The sequence below is a fragment of the Strix uralensis genome, chromosome 2, assembly GCF_047716275.1.
Source record: "Strix uralensis isolate ZFMK-TIS-50842 chromosome 2, bStrUra1, whole genome shotgun sequence".
Classification (NCBI taxonomy): domain Eukaryota; kingdom Metazoa; phylum Chordata; class Aves; order Strigiformes; family Strigidae; genus Strix; species Strix uralensis.
This window is the reverse complement of record NC_133973.1, coordinates 6,260,533-6,280,150: the sequence shown is the minus strand read 5'-3', so window position 1 is coordinate 6,280,150 and position 19,618 is coordinate 6,260,533. Positions and strand designations below refer to the sequence as shown.

General features: G+C 46.4%; 1 protein-coding gene across 5 annotated transcripts in view; it reads right to left on the bottom strand.

Annotated features, from left to right (window-relative positions):
• Positions 1-19,618, bottom strand: part of SIDT1 (SID1 transmembrane family member 1) — a 47,757-nt gene that overhangs the window by 11,943 nt on the left and 16,196 nt on the right. For 4 of the 5 annotated variants that reach the window (XR_012626758.1, XM_074853633.1, XM_074853649.1 and 1 more), the window contains exons 2-13: positions 16,902-17,023; positions 15,755-15,925; positions 15,508-15,553; positions 12,571-12,672; positions 11,322-11,405; positions 10,604-10,697; positions 9,259-9,330; positions 8,769-8,862; positions 7,065-7,108; positions 3,055-3,126; positions 1,238-1,386; positions 497-570 (exon numbers count right to left, since the gene is read on the bottom strand). Coding sequence is in view for 4 of the 5 variants with exons in the window: in XM_074853633.1 (XP_074709734.1) it covers positions 497-570; positions 1,238-1,386; positions 3,055-3,126; positions 7,065-7,108; positions 8,769-8,862; positions 9,259-9,330; positions 10,604-10,697; positions 11,322-11,405; positions 12,571-12,672; positions 15,508-15,553; positions 15,755-15,925; positions 16,902-17,023 (1,124 nt within the window). In the remaining variant the exon portion in view is untranslated. Of the gene's footprint in view, positions 1-496; positions 571-1,237; positions 1,387-3,054; positions 3,127-7,064; positions 7,109-8,768; positions 8,863-9,258; positions 9,331-10,603; positions 10,698-11,321; positions 11,406-12,570; positions 12,673-15,507; positions 15,554-15,754; positions 15,926-16,901; positions 17,024-17,128; positions 17,223-19,618 lie in introns of those variants that run through there. The other variant, XM_074853658.1, reaches the window with a different exon arrangement.

The window sequence follows — 19,618 nt, the reverse complement described above, 5'->3', positions numbered from 1 at the left end:
CACCCAGGACAGAGCTCCAGAGTGCTTGTGGAGCATACACCTCAGTGCCAAGGGGCACAGACCCCGCTCTCCCAGCCAGAGCTTTATACCTCTGGTTATGATCTCCTGAAGCAGAAGAGCAAACGTGCTAATGCAAACAGGAAGCAAATGTCAAGGGCACAAGAAGAGCCAGGATGTGGACCACAAGCTCGTGTGTTTGAGTGCCAATTTCTCCCTTTCCCCAGTATGTTCCAGCACACCAGTTGTTACCACACTTTAAAGCAATTATGCAAACCAGAATCCATTGTAAGAATCAAGCGCTGGTCCACAAATATCCTTATTTGAGGTACGTGGGATCTGCAGTTACTGGCTGGAACAGGGTCAGAATGTGTAACAGAATGGCTCAAAAAATATCCTCAGGTCTAAAGTGTAGTTCAGAAGAAGGGCTCATGGACAGACTGCACAACCAGAGAATGGGTCCAGAGCTTGGGCCTTACCAGTGTTGTCTTCTCCTTACCAGAAATAGATTTTGTATTTTTTGCTGACAATCCTTCGGTCCTTCCTGGACAAGTCTGATAGATAGAGGAACACCTTAGTAGGTGAGGAAAGAGGGAAGAAAACAGAAAAGAACTAATGAAGACAACAGAAGCCAGTAGATCTTGACATATTTGGACAATATGCAGTTTGGTGTTACTTGGACGTTTTTGGGGGGGTTTTTTTGGTTTTTGTTTTGGTTTGGTTTTTTTTAAACACAGCAAGCTCATTGTGTCCTTTGAATCTATGGGGAATGAGCTCTGTAAAACCTTCTGACCTCCAGGAATGGCTCTGACCACATGGAGCAGTGTGGGGTGACAGAAGGAGGCAGTCAGAGTTGTTAGCTTAAAACCCCTCTGTACATTCACTGTAGTCACACTACTCATACCAGATAACTACCTACTATTGTACATTATTTTCTCCCTATGCTGTTGCACCTCCTTGGACTGTCTGAGACACTCTGGGCTTCCTCCTTCTTTATCAATAGCCCCCAACACGTTCTGATTTTCCATATTAAATCACTCATTTCAACAGCACAATTAGCACAGCAGGAAAGCTTCCTAGACTCTGAAAAAACACTAAGAAGCACATTCAACTTTATTAGATTAAATCCACCTAAAAGGGAAATGGAAACTTAAAAATCCTGGCATGTGACTAGCACTGGTTCTGGCCCAGATGTATCCATGGCCCAGCATCACAGCCAGAGTTGCAACACCAGCTGTACCTTAGTGCGGATGACATTCTTATCACTTTCAATTTCTGGCATAGTGTCGAAGTCACTCTCTTCCTCCACAGAGCTGTCTGTGTCAGAACCAGCTGGCAGCCCGCACCCCGGGGAGGACAACTGCCGTCCACCGCTGGAGCTTGACTCGTCTGGAGCAGAGCAGGGAGAAGGAAACAGGCAGAGTAAAGGCTAAATCCATCTATGCACAGCAAGAAGAAAGCTGTCCCAGATACCAGCCGCAATCTGCTGGGACACATTGATATGGCCATTTCAGGGAACAAGTTTTTCCATGATCACAAACCTTCCTAAAAGTCTCAGATTATCAGCTAAGAGCACTTTCAAGGACCATCTTCCCCCCTCTGCAGCATTTCAGTTTTTTCCTCTGCTTTTATTCTATTACTTTTCATCTCTAACATTTTCTACTCTTTACTAGCCTGGGCTCTGAAATCTGGAAGTCTGAGACAAGCCAGAAAGTTCTAGTGAAAGTAGCAGACTGTTCAGGGGTCAGAAACAGGCTGACCTAGTTTATCTCCAGATTTTATATAAGCTTTATATATAAGCTTTTCTAAAAATACTGTAGAACAAAAGACAAAGAGGAAGGAAAGTCAATTTTTCAAAGCAGTCAGAACATCAGCTTTGCTCCCATTGCATCCACAGTATCAGTCACCTGCAGGTCAGCAGGACCTCCCTGCACTTCCCACAGACTGGCCAAGCTTCCAGCCAGCCCATTCTCCATACTGGCATGAGCAGAACACAAGTTTCTTCCTCATTTCCCAAATGTTTTTAAAGCATTTCCTTGGGAATTGGGAAAGGGTGGTAGGTTGATGACGAAGCCTTCAACTCTATTCAAGGACTTAAATCCTCCTGAATTTTTCCCAAACCTCATGAAATACAAGTTCTGTGTTTGTCAGGTGTTTAGAGATATCACATCTGCAGTGTCCAACAACTGGGTAATATCTGGAGTGTCAGGGCTGTCTTTACACCACAGTGAGCAAATGCACCCTGAGAAGGGACCAAAAATTACACAAAGCTGCTCTCCTCTCTCATTTGAGCGGCTGCCTCACACTGCCCTGGACCTGCACCACCTCACCGTGCAACCTGGGTCTCCAAGCTGTCAAATTCAAGGATTATGTCCAAAAGTCCCCAGCACTGAGCTATTCAATACCTATTCCTCCACAGGAAGGAAAAACTGTTGTAAGGAGACTAAGAAATACTCTGGCAAAGGAAGGCATTTCCTATCATCTCAGATTAGCAGGACCCTTGGGAGGTTTTTCCTCTCCTCTGCTGCCAGGGCATGGTTCACCTGTTGACAGCATGACATTATTTCTCCCCGGTGAAACCTCTGGACTGCAAGAAGTTCTGATTCTGTCTTGCTTTGCAGCATACAACCCTTCAACCTTCCAGTGAACAGCATGCTTCAGTCTAAAGGCAGGCTTGATGAGCTCATAACAGACACCTAGAAGCTTGGCTGGAAGGGACTTTTGTCAGTCCCTAGTCAGACTTGCCACCAACACTTTGTAGGATTGTCACCAACACTTATCAGGTGACTGTGGCTTTGTCTAGCAGACACAAACATTTCTAATGTCAGTATCTCCAGACACCTTTTCCAGAGATTTGCCACCTTTTTGATGTTGATGTTTTGCCCTAAAGCGCAACCTGAACCTCCTAAGCTACATTTATTTATTTTTAAGTAGTTGCAAGCTGCTTCTAAAGCAGCTTGGGGTTTTATTCCCTCCTGGCTTTAAAACAGCTCAAAGTGCCTTCCCCTGCCCCAGACAGAACCCTCCCTGTGCCCCCAGTTCTGGAAGATACTGTACCAATAGCACCATAGCTGCTTCCCTCAGGAGTGCTGGCTGTGATTGGGTGCGAAGACGTCATTATCCCAGATCCTGCAAAGAAAACAGACCCAAAAGGGACAATTAGTTTCATGTCAGTGCTTCAAAACGCATCTCTGAGGTGAATACAAACAGATTGAAAAACTGAAGGGGCTTGGGAAAAGCAGCATTTCTCCAAACAGATGGCAGTCTCCCTCCAGAGCATACTGTGCAGAAGGGAAACTCTTACTTTGCAACATGAAGCAAACCCATTTCCTTCAGTGTCCCCTCACAGGCTGCCAGTTCGACTCACAACAGCACGAGCCTCCCTCCAGCACCCTGTAGGGATCATGTTATTGGGCTGCAAGACCTGGCAAATTCTAGAGCAAGTCTCACAATACTCAGAGTGAGGATACTCTCACAATACTTCTGAATTGCTAATTCTTCTCCTTCCCCTCCTCACGCATTGATCTAGTCAAATATTGCTACCTCCAGTTATCCCTGGAAGAGTCATAGACAGCCTTTGGCAAGACAGTTGCTACACAGTTTTAACCCATCAAGGAGAAAGCAAAAAATGCTCCATGCAAAAAGCAGTCACAATCTTGTGGTGATGACAAGAGGGGCAAGCCTTTGAGGGCTGGGAAGTCCCTGCCTCCTGCCCGCACGTCTGAAGCGAGAAGGGCTGCACCTCCCAGTCAGGTTGCACTGAGACTTTCCCCTCCTGCCTCCACATTCCCTTTTTTTGCCTCTGTGACAGGACTCAGCTGCTGAACTGGCAGCAGACAAACAGCACAAAACACAGCCAGCTGAATCCCCACAGTGAGGGGTCAAACACCCATCTCCCCAAAAGGGAAGGAAGCAAGAGCAGCAGGAGCAGGACCATGTCTTCCAGTGGTGGCAAACAGCGAGACAGGTCCAGCTGCTTAAAAAGCTTCACCCTTGCAACAACATCGTGCAGCCAGTCAGCAGCACAGGGACACAGGACGTGGGATAGTATTTAAAGCCAAGCAACTTTACTGCAGCCTGGCAATGGCCTGGCTTCCCAAGCTGCACCTCTGGCTTCCCAGCACTCGATCTGTCCCAAACTGACAGGCACAGGCAGACTCCTCTTTCCAGCTGCTAATTCTGGACAATTCTGTAACACCTTGTGGAGGTTTTTATAACATTTCTATTAGCCACACATGTAAAGAACCACAAAACTTTTCACTGCCTGGGCCCAGTTCCTAGGCAGGGGAGCACCCATACAGCAATAACATTTGATGTTTCAAGTCCAAATTACTACTTTCCTTTGACACGTTCACTGTGCTTTTATTGGGCTGTGGGCTTAGACTTGGTCTCCATTTTAGCTTCTCTACCCTCCTGCCCCATCCCTCTGACAGGGCAACAAACAACTCAGAGGAGCAGAAGTGGACATCATGGCATGGACTGAGGACTAGAGGCTCTGACTCACCGCAGCCCCCCACATGACACCCCTTCATCCCTGAGCTGGGCTTAGCAGGATGCTGTTGTAGGTTGCTGGAGTAGCAAGATTCACCTTCTAGTCATCACCTGCTGTGCAACCCTCCCTCTTTCATGGAAGTTTTTCCTGTTGCTTTAATGTCATTTGGGCATCCAGGTCACTGGTAAAAGAGTGAAAGAAGCATTTCCCCATGTTCACAGCACCAAGGCACACACACAATTCCTACTCCCGTCAGTCCTGTCCCACAGGGTTGCTCCCTCCTTATTTTAGACCAGGCTTTATGCTCTCAAATGACCTGTCAGCCTTCTCTCCCAAGTAACCAAGATTTAAATCTTGACAACCCAGGGATGTGAGGGAGAAGAGGTGCTCTGCCCTCTTCAGACCCAGCTCACCCACTAATTTCAGTCCCACTTCCCAGTGTGTGAGTGAGTCAGCAAAGTAAATATACCGCACTAGGTGTGGTTCCTCCAGCTATTGCCTCCACCAGATAGTGATGATGTGGAATGGGAGGTGTGTCACAGGATTAAAAAAAAAAGTTAACCACAGAAGCCAGGCATAAAATGGTTGACAGGAACAAAAGGGCACATGGAGTTGGAGGATATTCAAAGACAAAGGGCAGCAACAGATTTCTCAGCACTTCCATCCACACTTTCTTGGTGGGGATGGGGAAAGGAAAGGGGAGTGATGGAGAAGGCAAGACCCAGGGGTACTTTGGAGGAAGAGAAATTCCAGTGGGTGGGAAGAGGAGAAAAAAAAAATTGAGAGAAAACCAGCATGCCCTGGCTGATCTGGAGGACAGGGAAGATGCTAGTTATCATTTTCTAGGCATCAGTCAGACACACACCCTGAAGCAACACAATAAGAGAAAGAAACAGCACGTGGGTAGGACATGGTTCCTCCCTAGAGGAAGGGACATGGCTGTGGCATGCTGTGCCAGGCATGTGAAGGTGACAGAGGACAAGCGAGAGGACAGGGCAGGTCACAGAAGGAGCAGGTGCCTCTGTGAGGAAGCCTGTAAATCAAGAAGGAACTGTGGTCCTCTGTTCTTTCTTCAGGAATCCTCCCCTGCCCAGGAACCCAGTTCTCTGCCCTTCAGGTCTGTGTTAAGCACAGCATCTGTGCCCTGCAGCTTCTCTGGGAACTTTCCAAGCACCAAAATTTAACTTCCACCTCTTGGCAGGGCAGCTTGGAAAGCAGATTCTAAACTGCCTTCAGCACATGAACACTCAGCTGCAACACTAGCAGCACTCCCTGAGGCTTCTGGTCTCACCTGGCTGAGACTGTGCCTCTTTGCCTTAGACAGTGCTCCCTTGTCACCACCCTGGAGCTCTTCCAGGGCCTTGGCCAGGTCCTTTCAGCTTCCCCAAACACCCTGACACACAGGCCCTTTCCCATTTCTCCAGGGCCCTAAGACCTGCTGTCTCACAGCAGGATCCATCCCAAACAACTTAAAATTAGAATATTTTAAGCACATATTTACAGTCCCCTTGTTCAGTCAATCATGAAGAAAACCTTTCTCGCACATTGCACATACAGGGATGCATACATGGATCTCAGCTGCTGAAAAAGCCACTCCTAAGAATCCAAATGCCCCCAGATCCTCAGCAGAAATATTAACTGAAGTAATGTTAGGTCTGATTGAAGTTCCACTGCTGATCCTTTAAACACAGCTCAGTCATACTAGTATGTTTATCTGGTGGTATGTAGCAGACCAGAGAGACTGAAGCAGCTGGGGATTAAAGAAGGGAACACACCAAGGATCTTTCAATGCTGCCAAAACATAACGTACTCCCTTTCCCCAGGAGAGGGGTACAAATGATGATGCCTTTAACCTCAGACCAGTGCTTTGAACTACTTGGCAGGCACTAAATATTTAAACAAAAATGGAACTGTCAGCCTCCCAGACTTCTCCAGAAAACAAGAACTCCTAGTTGCCCCCTCTATCCACATGACAAAAATATTCATCTTTCACTGGTAGCCTCTTAGATGCAGCTATGCTTTTATAATGCTTAAATCTGCAGTATGTTGAAATGTGGGTGCAGCATAAAATAAACTGAATCCAATACCAAAGTAAATAAAACAAACACCACTACCTATTAGTCATTCATTTACTTGGTTGTCTGCAATTCCCAGTTAAAAATAAATTAGAATTAAAAAATTATAGAGACCCCATGTTTAAACCAGGCAGAGGAAATCTTAAAGCATAAAAGTTGACAAACTCAAAGTGCCTTGCTTAGAAATGAACAGACCCGGCATCAGGAACATTAGCCTGTAGCCAGGCTTAGCCAAGGCTTGCCCTTCCTCCACCCCTCTAAAAGCCAGCTCCTCAGGGTAGGGGTCAGGACCAGGTTCAGGGGAGCCTGCTTCAAACATTCTCTCTTATGAGAGCAGAGAAGTTCTAATGTCTTTCATCAGCACCAGAGACTATGTGGTATGTGTACAGGGAAGAAGGCTTAAAGGGACAGAAGGTACTGGACTGACAGCCTGCCCTTTGCCTGGCCTGGGAACTGTGCTGTTCTTTTAGAGCTGTCAAACAACGGAAGAGAGACCTTACCATCCTCAGGACTCAATCTCCCAGCCGAAGCCTTCCTCCGAACCCTGAAAAAGAACAGGCAGCACTCATGAGACAGCCAACAAACCCCATCACCTGCCAGCCATAGGCAAATATGGTGCAAGCTCTAATAAACACATAAAAAAACCCACACAAGAAACAAACAAAAACAACAACAAAAAAAGAAAAATACTGGTTGGACTAGACACGGCTCATCCATGACTGCTTGCTGTCCACCTCTCCAATTTCCAAAGCAAGAGAGGTTGTTTTTTTATCCCCTGAACTACCCACCAGAGGCAGGACAGCCAGTTATATGACTGTCCCATCCTACACTGCTCAGTATGTTGGGAGAGACTCTCAGACCACCTTCCCAAACTCAACTTCACCACTCAGGGGACCAAGCACATAAGAATCTACTGAAAGGGCAGCAGCAGCTAGAGGCACACATAAGCACGATGCTTAAGAAGCCAATACCACCTCCTGCAATGCAGGTGCCAAACAAGGGAGGGTAAGAAAAAGAAAAAAACCAAAACATATGCTTAAAACAAAGAAAAAATAACAGCAAAAAAAGAGCACACACATGCACACACTTAAGTAATTTCATTGAATTGTTCCAATGAAATGTTGTTTCATTGATGTGCCTTGAAGCCATCTCCCCATCTTGAAACTCTTTTGTTTCAGAGCACTAAACTTTTAAGAACCCCACTTCTGAAGCAGCTGAAAACACTTTGCCATATTTGGTCTGAGGAGCTGGCTGACAAGTGTTGTTCCCACAAAACCAACCTGCTACTTGATGAAAGCTTTAGATGGCTTTTCTCACACCAACCTTTGCCCAGTAGGGCAGGAAAGTGTTGAAGGGGCCTCCCTCTTCTCCAGCCTCCATGCTTTGGACAAAGGATTTGCTTAACCGTTGTCACTGCCTACACAGGCAGCAGTGACTGATCCCAGCAAACTCCACCATCCCCACCACCTTAAGAGCACCTGCCCACTGCCCCATTGAGGCTCTCATCCTGTGCTAGCTCCTACTCGCCCTACAAGAGTAAATCTTACCTCCCTTTTATGCTACTGTCCCCTTCCTGCCCCTCCAGTCCTTTCTCTCACTCAAGAGGACATCAAGATCGCCTCCAGTGAGCAATAGGCAACCCTGGGGCAGCTGGGAAGAGTTTTGCCTTTTTTTTTGCATCCTAGAATAACCCATCATGGTAGCTGTGCCCAAGTTCACCTCTGATGCAGACCTTCTCCTCAATACAAGCCCAGGCACCAAGGTCTGGGGCAGTGGAGGCAGGTCAGGAAGGAAACCAGCATTCTTGAGACTCCAAGGCCCTGTTTGGGTCACTGCCACTTATTGCAGTACTCAGTCCAGCACTCTGAGAAGCACCTTGGTTCCCCAGTGCTCTGGCACCCCATATCCCCATCACAATTCTCACCTGACACCCAGTGTCCTCATACATAAGGAAACCCAGGGGTGGGACATTACAAAAGCTAGAGAGCAGAGCCTTAGGTTTTCATCATTGCCATGATCCCCACAGCAGAAGATGACAAATTTTCTGGCTGATGGTCAGTAGGAGCCCACTGAGTAGTCATGGACAGTTTTGGCTGCTCTGTTCAGATGCTTGCTGCCCTACTTGCCGCAGATGTACTGCAGGGTGACGCATCTTTGAGGATGATGAGAAACAAAGGCTGTTCTTGTAAAACCCCTCAACGCACCTGATGTAGTGCACAAAAGCAACAACCACCGAGCCTAGGTAAAAGGAGAGGAAACTCAGGAAGCTGAAGAACATGGCCTGGACATAAATGGATTCTGAGGAAAGAGAAGACATCAGTCAGCTCACAGAGCAGGGAAAACTCCTCTCAGAGGCAGCACTCCTGTCCTGCTCTTCCCAACAGCACCTGGTGACAATGCCCAGCCCCAAATAAGCCCTTCAAAATCCATCTGCTTTCTTCAAGACAAATTGCCAGAACCTATTGCAAGATCTCCCCCTATTTCCCCACTCCCGGTGCTAGCTGGTGTGTCTGGGAGACCACCCCGTGCCACACAGCACCTCCTGGAAGGAACCAGGGCTCCAATTGGTTTTGACTCCTTTGCTGGTGCTTTCTGCACCATCCCAGCAGAGGGCTGCCAGCCCAGCCATACCCTTCTATGCAGAAGTGCCAAGTCCCCCTGTAAAGTTGCATTGCTCTGCCCAAAGACACTGACTTTTAATAGAGGGCACAATTGTCACTTGAAGGTTCTTCATCCGCTGCAGGTTCCAGGTACGGTTGACATTCCCTGTGAGATGCAAAGCGTACAGCAAATATAAAAACAAACAAACGTTACGATCTCTGGCCCTGATCTTAGTTCTCTGAAGTTGTAAAAATACCAGGGTCTGGCTTTTCACTATAATCTGTGTGTGGTTTTGCTTTAAACCTCTCAGACTTGCCAACATAGAGTCTTTTCCATATGTTTCGTCCCTCCTCCCTATCCACAACCTCTTTTTCAGACTAGAAATCCCTGCTTGAGCCTTCCATACATTGCTCAAGTCTGGATGCCTGAATTCCAAGGGCATCTCACCCCCTATTCATCTATTCCCCAAAGGGCAGTTTCTCTCACTACAGCTACTGGGACACCATTTGCGCCTTTGGCCAAAGCTTTGCTGGCAAAACACTTGTGTACAGGATGCCATGCTAGCAACCTGCTATGTTTCAGCAGGGCTTAGCACACCCTGCCAGTAGACCTCTGCTGACAGCTTTAGGATAAAAGAAAGACACCCAGAAGGTGACAATTCTTTTTTTATGGGGGAAATTGGAGGAGTGTCAGGGTGTGGGGGTGTTGGGAGAGCCCAGTATATCTGTTGTTTGCAGTCTTGCTTCTCCTACAGGTAGGAAACCATCTGGCTTTGAGGATAGGAATGTCCCCACTCCCATTACAGCCACCACGTGAGTGGTGGAGGCTTTGCTTTTACCACTGCCCAGGAAGTGGACACAATGTTTTCTTGCTGGGAAAGGCTCTAGAACAAGTCTCTTGTAAAATTATTCTCCCAAGACTACCAGTTTTTCCTGTTCCCCCAAGTCTAGGGCTGTCATAGATCCCAAGATAGCAGTGGGACAAGATGCTCCCTGCAGGAACTGTCATCTGGGCCTCCATGCAGGCAGGAGGTTAATACAGGAAGGGGGGGGGGGGGGGGGGGGGGGGGAGGAAAAAAACCCCAAAACCAAACCACACAACCAAAAAAACCACAACAAAGCCAACACACACACACCCCCTACCCCACCCCCCCAAGCAAAAATCTGTAAGCAGCATTGCCTGGACGTCTCCAATACCCAAGACACCAGTGACTCCTTTGAAAAGCACATAACCCCAATGAATCAGGCATCTCCTGGATTGATCAAGACTTTTAACCTATCTGACAATATCAAATTTATACTTCGCTCTTCCTCACAGCTACATGGATAAGACTGAGCTACATGACCATCACATCTCATCCCACAGGAAGGTTCCAAAGGGCTCCTGCTGCTCCATTACCCAGATGCAGCAACCAAATCCACCTCCCAGCACAACTTACCATGAATGGAAGAAGGCACAGAACCCCCACAGGCATAATCCTCCGGCTTGATGACAAACACAACGAAGAACTGCTCACCTGGGAAGTCCTTTCTCTGCACAGAAGGATGGAAGAAGACGGAATCCATGAGACATGAAGGAGCCTCTTCCTCCAATGCAAAGCAGAGGCGGTGCTCCAGAAGGCCAGAGATCGGGTTTTAGTTGCTACACAGGCATCAGCCTTACAGAGACCTGCCTGCTCTAGACAGAGCTTGGCTTCTGTGGATGCTCCCCTCATCCTTGCCGACAATAAGCTGACTGAGTTCACCAGTATGCAGCACAGCAGTGCCCCAGTACAAGCAAACCAATACTAATGCATTTATTAATTTACTTCAATTAGTGCAAATCATCTACCTCAACTTTGCTTATTTTAAAGGCCTTACTACCACCACTCAGTGGTAGAAGAGCCAAGGTTCAAACAGAAGACCCTTGGCTGCAGCCACTCTGATCTACAGCCTCAGCCCCTAAGACATAACACACCTACCTAAGCAAACATAAGCAAGGTTTTGTAATAAAAGGTAACGTCACTTCTTCCACTTATATCAGCTGATCCAATAAAAACAAAGGCTCACAGCCATACCAGAAACAACAAAAGAAAACTTGAAATACATAAGACAAGCCATTGAAAAAAAAAAAAACAACCACACCAAACATCACTGGGACAAAAATCAGCATCTCACCTGCACCGTTATGGCTGCCTGCTTAGTCATAGACTGGTAAACACCGTTGAACTCCACATTATGGTCCAGGTCATACACTGGGCACTAAAACAGACACAAGTAAGGGTTAAACCAGGGACAAAATCCAAACTAATTTTGCAGTGAGCCAGCAGGAGAACAGACAGTGCAGAACAGCAGAAAAAGGCCCCACTCAGGGTAACAAAGGGAACAAAACAACCAGGACCCATTCAGAAGTTAGAAAAGTTGTTCTGAAGACACCAGCTGCGGCCTGCACTCACTGATCTCAGCATGCTCACAAGAGGGCTGCAGTTTAATCCCAGAAGAGGATTCAGCCAGATTGATCACTCCACCATTCCCACAGGGCAGTGCATACACTCAGCTGCACACTGGTTGCGTCACACGCTTTACACTCTGTACTAGATACCAAGTGCTTGCCCTCATTTTACTCTTTCTCGCTACTCTCAATACCAGACAGGTTGAAAAATCACCTTCAGAGTCTCCCCTTCTGCCCTTTGGCTATTCAAACACAGAGATGTGGGCAGTTGATGTTACCCATTTCTCTCCTCACCCTGGGTATTAGCGATGACTTCAGAGCCAGCAGCCAAGGCATCTTCCACCTCTGTCACCATCTTGCTGCTCCCACCCTGCAGATCCCTGCATCATTCAGGGAGGTGGGAAAGGGGGATAAATATGGGGCTATTTCCCAGCTGCAAGCAACAGCCAACCTCCGTGGCAGGGAAGAGCTGTTCTTCCCTTCCTAGGAAAGGGGATGAGTAATTGCATAGAGAGGAAATTGAATTGGAAAGGAGGAGAGACCTCATGTCTGGAAATCAGAAGCTCCCCATGTTGCCTTGAGCCAGGGGAGAGTCAAGGGAACAGCACCGTCCCTTTCCTCAGCCACCAGCATCCCATCCAACACCACTCTGTGGAGAGACAGACCCATGTCACAAGGCAGCAGGGTATTAAACCTCATGAGGGGAACATAACAAGTGCTCTACGGACAGGCTGGAGAGGAACAGCTTGTTCACCTATTTGCAACAAAAATCTCTGTACAAGCTGCTTGAACTCAGCATGTCTGTCTTCACCTCCTTCCCACAGGATTTTCATTCCTCTTTCAGGGGCTCCCATCACCACCACACTAGGGTGAAGCCCTTTCTAGGGTGGTTCTTTCTGTTGGGGCACAGACCCCCTCGCAGCAGGACACAGAACTCCAGCAGACAGCTTCTTACCCTTCTCTGCTCAGACTTACCACAATATCCTGGACGGAGACAACTGAGCATGGGTAGACTGCATCAGACACCACCTTAATAATGACTGAATCAACATCCTGAGGAAATTTGTACAGAAAATACTGAGGAGAAAGCAGAGGGCTGAGAGTTATGGTCCAGAAATCACCCCTGCCAGTAGCTTCACAGCCCAAGCTGGGCTTTGGGGTTGCATGTGGAGGGCTTTAACAAAAATTCAAATTTCAAATATTAGGACCTTACACTACAGAAGAGCAGATTAAATACATACCAACAACTCTTCCCCCTTGCACATCATGCTGTTAGACATGGACATCTTCAACATGCAAGACACAGCATAGCTTCTGCTCCCATTAAGCTTTTTTCCACCTGATCAAGCTAAAGTGACTTCATTTTATACCCTACCCCATTTTCTGTAGCTATGAGCAATTTCGGGATGTTTCCATACTGCTGGCTGTACTTTATATATGGAACATATCATGGAGTTTATCTCAGATGGGTTGCCTCAAAGACAGACTGTGAAAAGTCAAATGGTTGAAACTGTCAAGAGCTTCATAAATAAATGCCTGATATTAGTTGTAGGATTTAGGTTTTTTTGGTTTGGTTTTGAGGGCAAAGAGTAATAGGGGTTTCTCTTTTCACTTCAGCTTTGAAAATAATTCAGCTATAGCTCTGAAAAAAATTTGGGAGACACTAACATCTGCTTTTTGACTAACATTCCTACTTTTCCTCTGAGGACAAGGAATTGTGCTTCCGTGCTTTGAGCAGGCCCACAGGACAGTCTGCGGGGTCAGGAAATACCCTTCCCTGTCCCAGCAAGGGCCTTTTCAGATTTGGACAAAAGATGTCACAGGAAACATCGTTATTTGCATATTTTTCCAGTAAGAGTTTGATGTACTACACCAGCCAGCTGCTGGAGAAGTAGGGTTTCTGTGCCTACCCCAGCAGGCAGGCTTGTTGCAAGGGCTCCCATCGTCCCACTTGGAACCCAGACCCTGAGAGTTCAGGCTCACGGTCACAGCTACCGTGAGGGGCTGATGGGCACCTCACCCCACCTCAGAGAGGATGCAAGACTGGCTACCTTCCTCCCTTCCTCATGGTCACCTGACAGCCACTGCTGCCACCCCAGAAACTACTACAGCTCCTGCTCCAAAACTGTAACTTAAGACATTCCCAACAGGAGAGTTCCCTTTAGGTCACATAAACCTTAGTGCTGAGCAAGGACCAGCCACTTCTTATTTCCTTTCCCCCATTCCCTTCCCAGCAAGCAGGGCCCCCAGCCAGAAGGGCAGGGATAAACAAGAAATCACCCAGGCTTTTTCCAAGTTTGCCCATTTCTACTAAAGCATTTATTCCCACCACCCCACTCCAAGCATGGTCCCTTCACTGCTGAGGGAGCACTGGCTCCAACCGCAAATCCTCACAAACTGAAAACTCACCAAGCCGGTTTCTTCAGCAGATTGTGTTTTATCTCCATCGAGCAAGGACACCGGCAGCCTGAGCTCCTTGGTTTCCCAGGTGTACTACCCTTGGAAAGCTTTAGGTCCTTGAGGAAGTCACCCATGAGGACCCTTCTATAATTTTCTTTTTAAGCCACACTTATACCAGAGTACAGAATTAGCATAAGGGGCACTGAAGCCTACAGTTCTCCGCTGCACAGACTAAGGGGTATAAACACATCCACACCACTCCTGACCTGTATGAGCATATCTAATTTCTCCTCCTGCCCTCAGGCATGAGCTGGGTTCCAGACAACAGCTCCTTCAGTTGCTTTGCTTGTCTTTTTCATTTTAGGGCTATTCCAACACACATCTAGATTTTTGAATTGCCTTTTTTTAATCCTTCCCCCCACAGACTATATAACACTTTGATTTACAAAACTCTCAGCATTGTAACAATTAAGCACTACTCACCTTCTACTCTCTATACCTGGTCTATAATTAAAAGTCACCAATGTCATATTATTAATTGTGACAAATAACAGACTGAAGTCAGAGTTAATTCCAGGCCAGATCCTAAACACTCTACGTTCGGATTACAAGATCTTAAGTAATGAGGATTTAAAGAGCCACCACCATTTCCCATGCTTCTGTAGCATAAAACACTGCATGTATCTGCAAACCAGCTTAAGACATTTGACAGCAAAAAAGATTAGCTGGGATGCCTGGTAATAGGAAACCTAAAATTAAGTGGTGTTACTAATGGTGATAGCAACAACAAAAACGGAGTACCAGACAGCCTGGGTAAATGACATACTTTCCCAGCTCTACGAGCTCCTGTATCACTATAGTTACTGCCAACAGCATTTTCATTTGAGAGAGGACTTGGAGTATCTGCAGAGCTCTAAACAAGGCTGCTCAGCTGGATGTGCTGTACATGTGTGCTCTCTTCTGAACTAAATAGCCAAACTTGTCAGGCGTTTCATTTATCACCTTGCAGCTTGACTTGCTGTCCTGAGCAAGAAAGTGCAGTCTGATTCTGCTGTACCTTTACAGTTTATTTATTTATGTATTTATTTTTCTCCAGTAAAGACCACATCTTAGCAAGTCACACTCAGGCAACTGAACCAGCACTGGCTGGAAAAAGACGCTGGTGCACACCATCTCACATCCCATGAAGCGTAGAAGTGTAGCAGTTCAATGGCCTCTGGACTTCTGTACATTTCTGGAATTTCCTGAACTGCAGATACCATTCATTTGCTCTGGTCATGGTTTTCAGGTTTCTTAATTTGCAAGAGGACCCAAAGGTGGCCCTAAAGGGGCCAAGGCACTGCTACCTCTTCATTATATCCACAGAAAATTCAACAGTCAGGAAGTTTCCCTGCATCCTAAGAAGGAGATGACCTAGTCATATAAGACTTTTGCTATCTCCAACAAAGGATTACATCAACCATTTGAATGTGGCAAGACATACAAGCAACACCACATAGGATTCCTCCTTACCTGGGGCTGGGAAGGGCTGGCAGTGAAGTTAAAGGCTTTGTTGGTCCTAGAAAAGAAATGACAGCATGTTGAAGTCTAAAACTTTCAGATCTAGAATACGCACAAAGTACCTTCAGATTAAGCAAAACAAAAAATAATCTCTTTTTGGGGGGGAAGGAAAAAGAGGGGAAGAGTAGGCAGAGGGACCAAATCCCCGTATAACAGATACATGAAGAAATTACATTTGTATTCTCACATCCCAGCTTACTCAAGTTGGAAGTTCTCGAGCCTGGTGACTAGCAGCTCATACGCAATATTAAACGGTGCCATGGAAGCGACATCCACAAATATAATTTGGTCAGAGGGTCCTGTCTCAGGTGTTGGCTCAGAGGGACAGAGGGTCCGACTCACTTCTTGGTAATTGTAGGTCCTCTGATAGCTACAACAGCCATGGGAAGGAGGGAAGGGAAAGTTAGATGGAAAAGAGAGAGACAGAGAGCAGTTAGAAAGTTGTTTGGCAGTTTTAAGAATGACATAATTTTTCCCCTGCTTGCATAAGTGAAACAGTAATCTGAAAGGCCAAGACTTTTATTTGGAGCTCAAACTCCACCTCTGTTGCCTCTGTGGTCTGCACAAGGGACTGGTTATCCCCAACATTTTGCTTTCCTCAGGGCTGCCTGTGCTATCTGCAGATCTAGCACATCTGCCATTTGCTGGAGGCAGAGACAGCAATGACAGCCCAGAACAGCCGCTGCTGTAGCCATCCCCTGCCTCACACAAGACACTGCAGGTTATCCGCTGCCTGGCACCAGAATCCCAGTCACAGGATGAAGCTTCACATCTCAGATGGTCTAAGGTGCCTGCAAATTCTCAGTACTTGCAGCCTAACTAGCTCTGAGGCTGCTGAAGATACACAGTACTTCCATAAAGAAAACACCCAAAACAACCACCAGTCCCCAGAATAGACTCAACTTAAGTGTACTTGGGGTGAGAAACAGAAGAGAGCCCTTATTCCCCAAATGCACTGTAACACAGTAGTTAAGGTGCTCTTTTGAGAGCTTGTTCAAGCCCTGCTTCAAACTAGAGTTCAAGAACTACTTGTGCACACCATAAGCAGCTGTGGAAAATTACAATGCCATGCAGTAGATTTCACTGACTAGGGACAGGCAGATCCCCAGCAGACAAGCCTCCTGCTGCTCTGTGTATGTACTTGAGAAACAAAGATACAAGAGCAGGCTGCCAAGAGGTCACCTACCAAATCTCAGTCTTCCTACGCTCAGCTGACAGTGAGGAAGCATGCTTTGCAACCAAGCCCTGCAGTCTACACACGTAGTAAGATCTAGCACTTGAGGAAGGCTGATGATGGATACAGCTGGCAGCCAAGTGTGTTACAAGGAAGAGACTCCAGTACTTACAGGCCTCGAAAAATTAGCGGGACCTGCCACGACAGCACTCCCTTCTGTTGGCGAACTACAAACAGTACTGGATATTGGAGGTTCTCAGAGCTGCTGTTCACATAGACCCGCACAGCATCTACCTGTGGGAAGAGAAAGGAGAGTGCAGATGGGTGTTAGCTGAAGGCAAAGAACAAGACAGCTTCAAATCTAGGTGGGAGAAGCCTGTCCCCCTTCCTCAGTCTGACCTAAATGCTGGCAATGTCCACAAGGAGATCAACAGCGTTTGTCACTGGACTGGTTATTCCGATCCAGAGGTCATTTACAGAAGTGCCTCCTTGCTGCTGCTCCAATCCAGAATCACAGTCCTGTCCCCAAATCAGAGGTCACTGTCAGACAAGACCCAGTGGACAAACGCAGCAGACATAAGAGGAAGAGAGTTCAGTAGGTTCCACTTACCCAGTTGGGAGAAACCTGAATAACTGATCTTATAAAATTAAGCAAACACACACATAGACCCACAGCTACAACTGAGAATTTTCTTGCTTGGACTCTTATACATCCAACTCAATCAACATTACTGTGAAAGTCAAAGGTGACTAAAGACAACATTAATAGTTAGGGATGAAAAAGCAGGTTAGCAGCTAGCACCTGGCTCTGCTGTAAACAATACTGAGATGACCATAACCCATATATACCCCATCTAACAAAACAGGGACACACTGCTGACTGCCCTCAATCGGACAAGGAAGGCTGCTTTGGTTTGTGAGCAAGGGGCTCAGTTTAGCAAGGGTTTCAGTTACTACTGCCTGCTGCAGTAGTAACTGAAATTTCTCCCTACATTATCTGGCCACCGCTCAGTTGCCGAGGTAGGACAGCTGTGGGGTAGAACGCCCTCAGTTCACTATTTGCTTTGAGAAGCAAGCAAGCAGTTTGTCTGCACCAAAGGAAAATGGCACCGCCTCCATTTGAAAATAACATCTCTCCAGCCCCCTCTCCAGAGCTGCATGCATTGCTCAAGAAAACAGGGTATGAGAATGCATAGCTCATCAGAAGAGACAGTACATCTTGATCAGAGGCCTTTAATTGGTAAAACAATATTAATTAGATACACACATTTTAAACCCACCACATCTCGAAAGATTAGAGTGGACTCTCACGAGATCAGTGAAAGGCTTTTCATAGATATCTCAACTTTATACCCTCCAAGAAGAGTAAAGGTAGAAGGGGGTGCCACCTTCTGAAAAAACATACAGAGTTAGCAGGGTAGAAGGGCAGCTACCTGATTTGGCAGCTTATGCTTACACTGAGGACACCAGGTTCAGTGAAAGAGCTTGCATTTGCAATCACAGGTCTAAAAGAAAACTTCCTATTTATTCTTGTTTAGCGATTCTAGGCTCACATGGGAGTTTAGTTTACTGGAACAAAACACCTTCCTGATAGCCATAATCATTATCAATTCTCCTGCCATCATCACCATAATACAGATGTTACAGCCACCAATTCCTAAAAAATAAAGTCTTCAAGAAAAAACATCATAAATAATTTAATTAAAAACACCTTGAGAGAGAAGGGCAAACACTGGAATCTTTTTCCACTGTTTTCTGGTTTCTAAAACTTTATAATACTCTTTTGGTATGTCTTCCAGCTTTTCCTTCTGAGCACAAAAACTACATATGCAATTTTATTTCCAAGTAAATTTCACTGTAGGGTGCTAAAACCAAGTTCAGAAAAACACCATCCCAAAGCAAGACTCACAGGTAATATCTGAAGGGTTACATCAACACAGTAGGTCACCACCACCATACAGCACTGGAAAGTTACTCTGTGGCTTCCTTAGTCTACGTGGTTGTGCCGCTTGGCCAGGGGAGCCGAGCCAGCACACGGTGGTATAAACGGGAAACACAGGGACCGGGCTGAACAAGCTGCTGCTTGTTTGTAGGTGTTTGCTGTATCACTGTGACAAGGAACAGGGACCTGAACGAAGCAACATTGGAACTGAATAAGAAAACAAATCTAAGGAGCATGAAGACACGATGGTCAAGCCAGAGTCCCACAAGCACATGGAGCCATTCTCCACCCATGGGGAAACCAATTATCACTGCAGAAAGGACACATTCCAGTTACCTGTCCAGCAGCTTTTTGCCCATAAAACAGGTAAAGCAAGCCCACCTCCACAGGTGAAGTGACTCACCCTGCCTCTGCTTGGACACCACTCTGAACCCTCCAGGGCTCAGCACATCAGCACAACGCAATGGGGAGCTCACATCAGACTCACAACAAACAACACTGCTGGACTACGCATCCTCAACCACTCAAATACAAGCTAGATGTTGGGAAATCCTCTTCTGCACTGACTTCATGAATGCAGAACATAACCCACCACATGAGTTATGCATATGGTGCAGAGTCAGGTTTACTTTGAGTACAGTTCATTCATATTCATTCGAAGACCTAAAGTTGCATCTCTACTTCTAAATTCTCATTTTAAGAAATACTAGCTAATTGAAGTATATGCTAATGCTGAGCAGTATTAAAAGAAGAGAAAAAAGTACTACTTTTTACAGTTTGCCCAGGCTTTGGACACAGAAGTGAAAGTTGCATACGCATGACAGTGCCTCTTCTTCCCACCTCACATCTTCCTTTTCAGCAAACTAAGTATTTTCAATATCGATTCTAAGAGGAAAACACATAAACAGAAATTCACAGACTGTTTACAAAGTCAGCCAAAAGAAAAA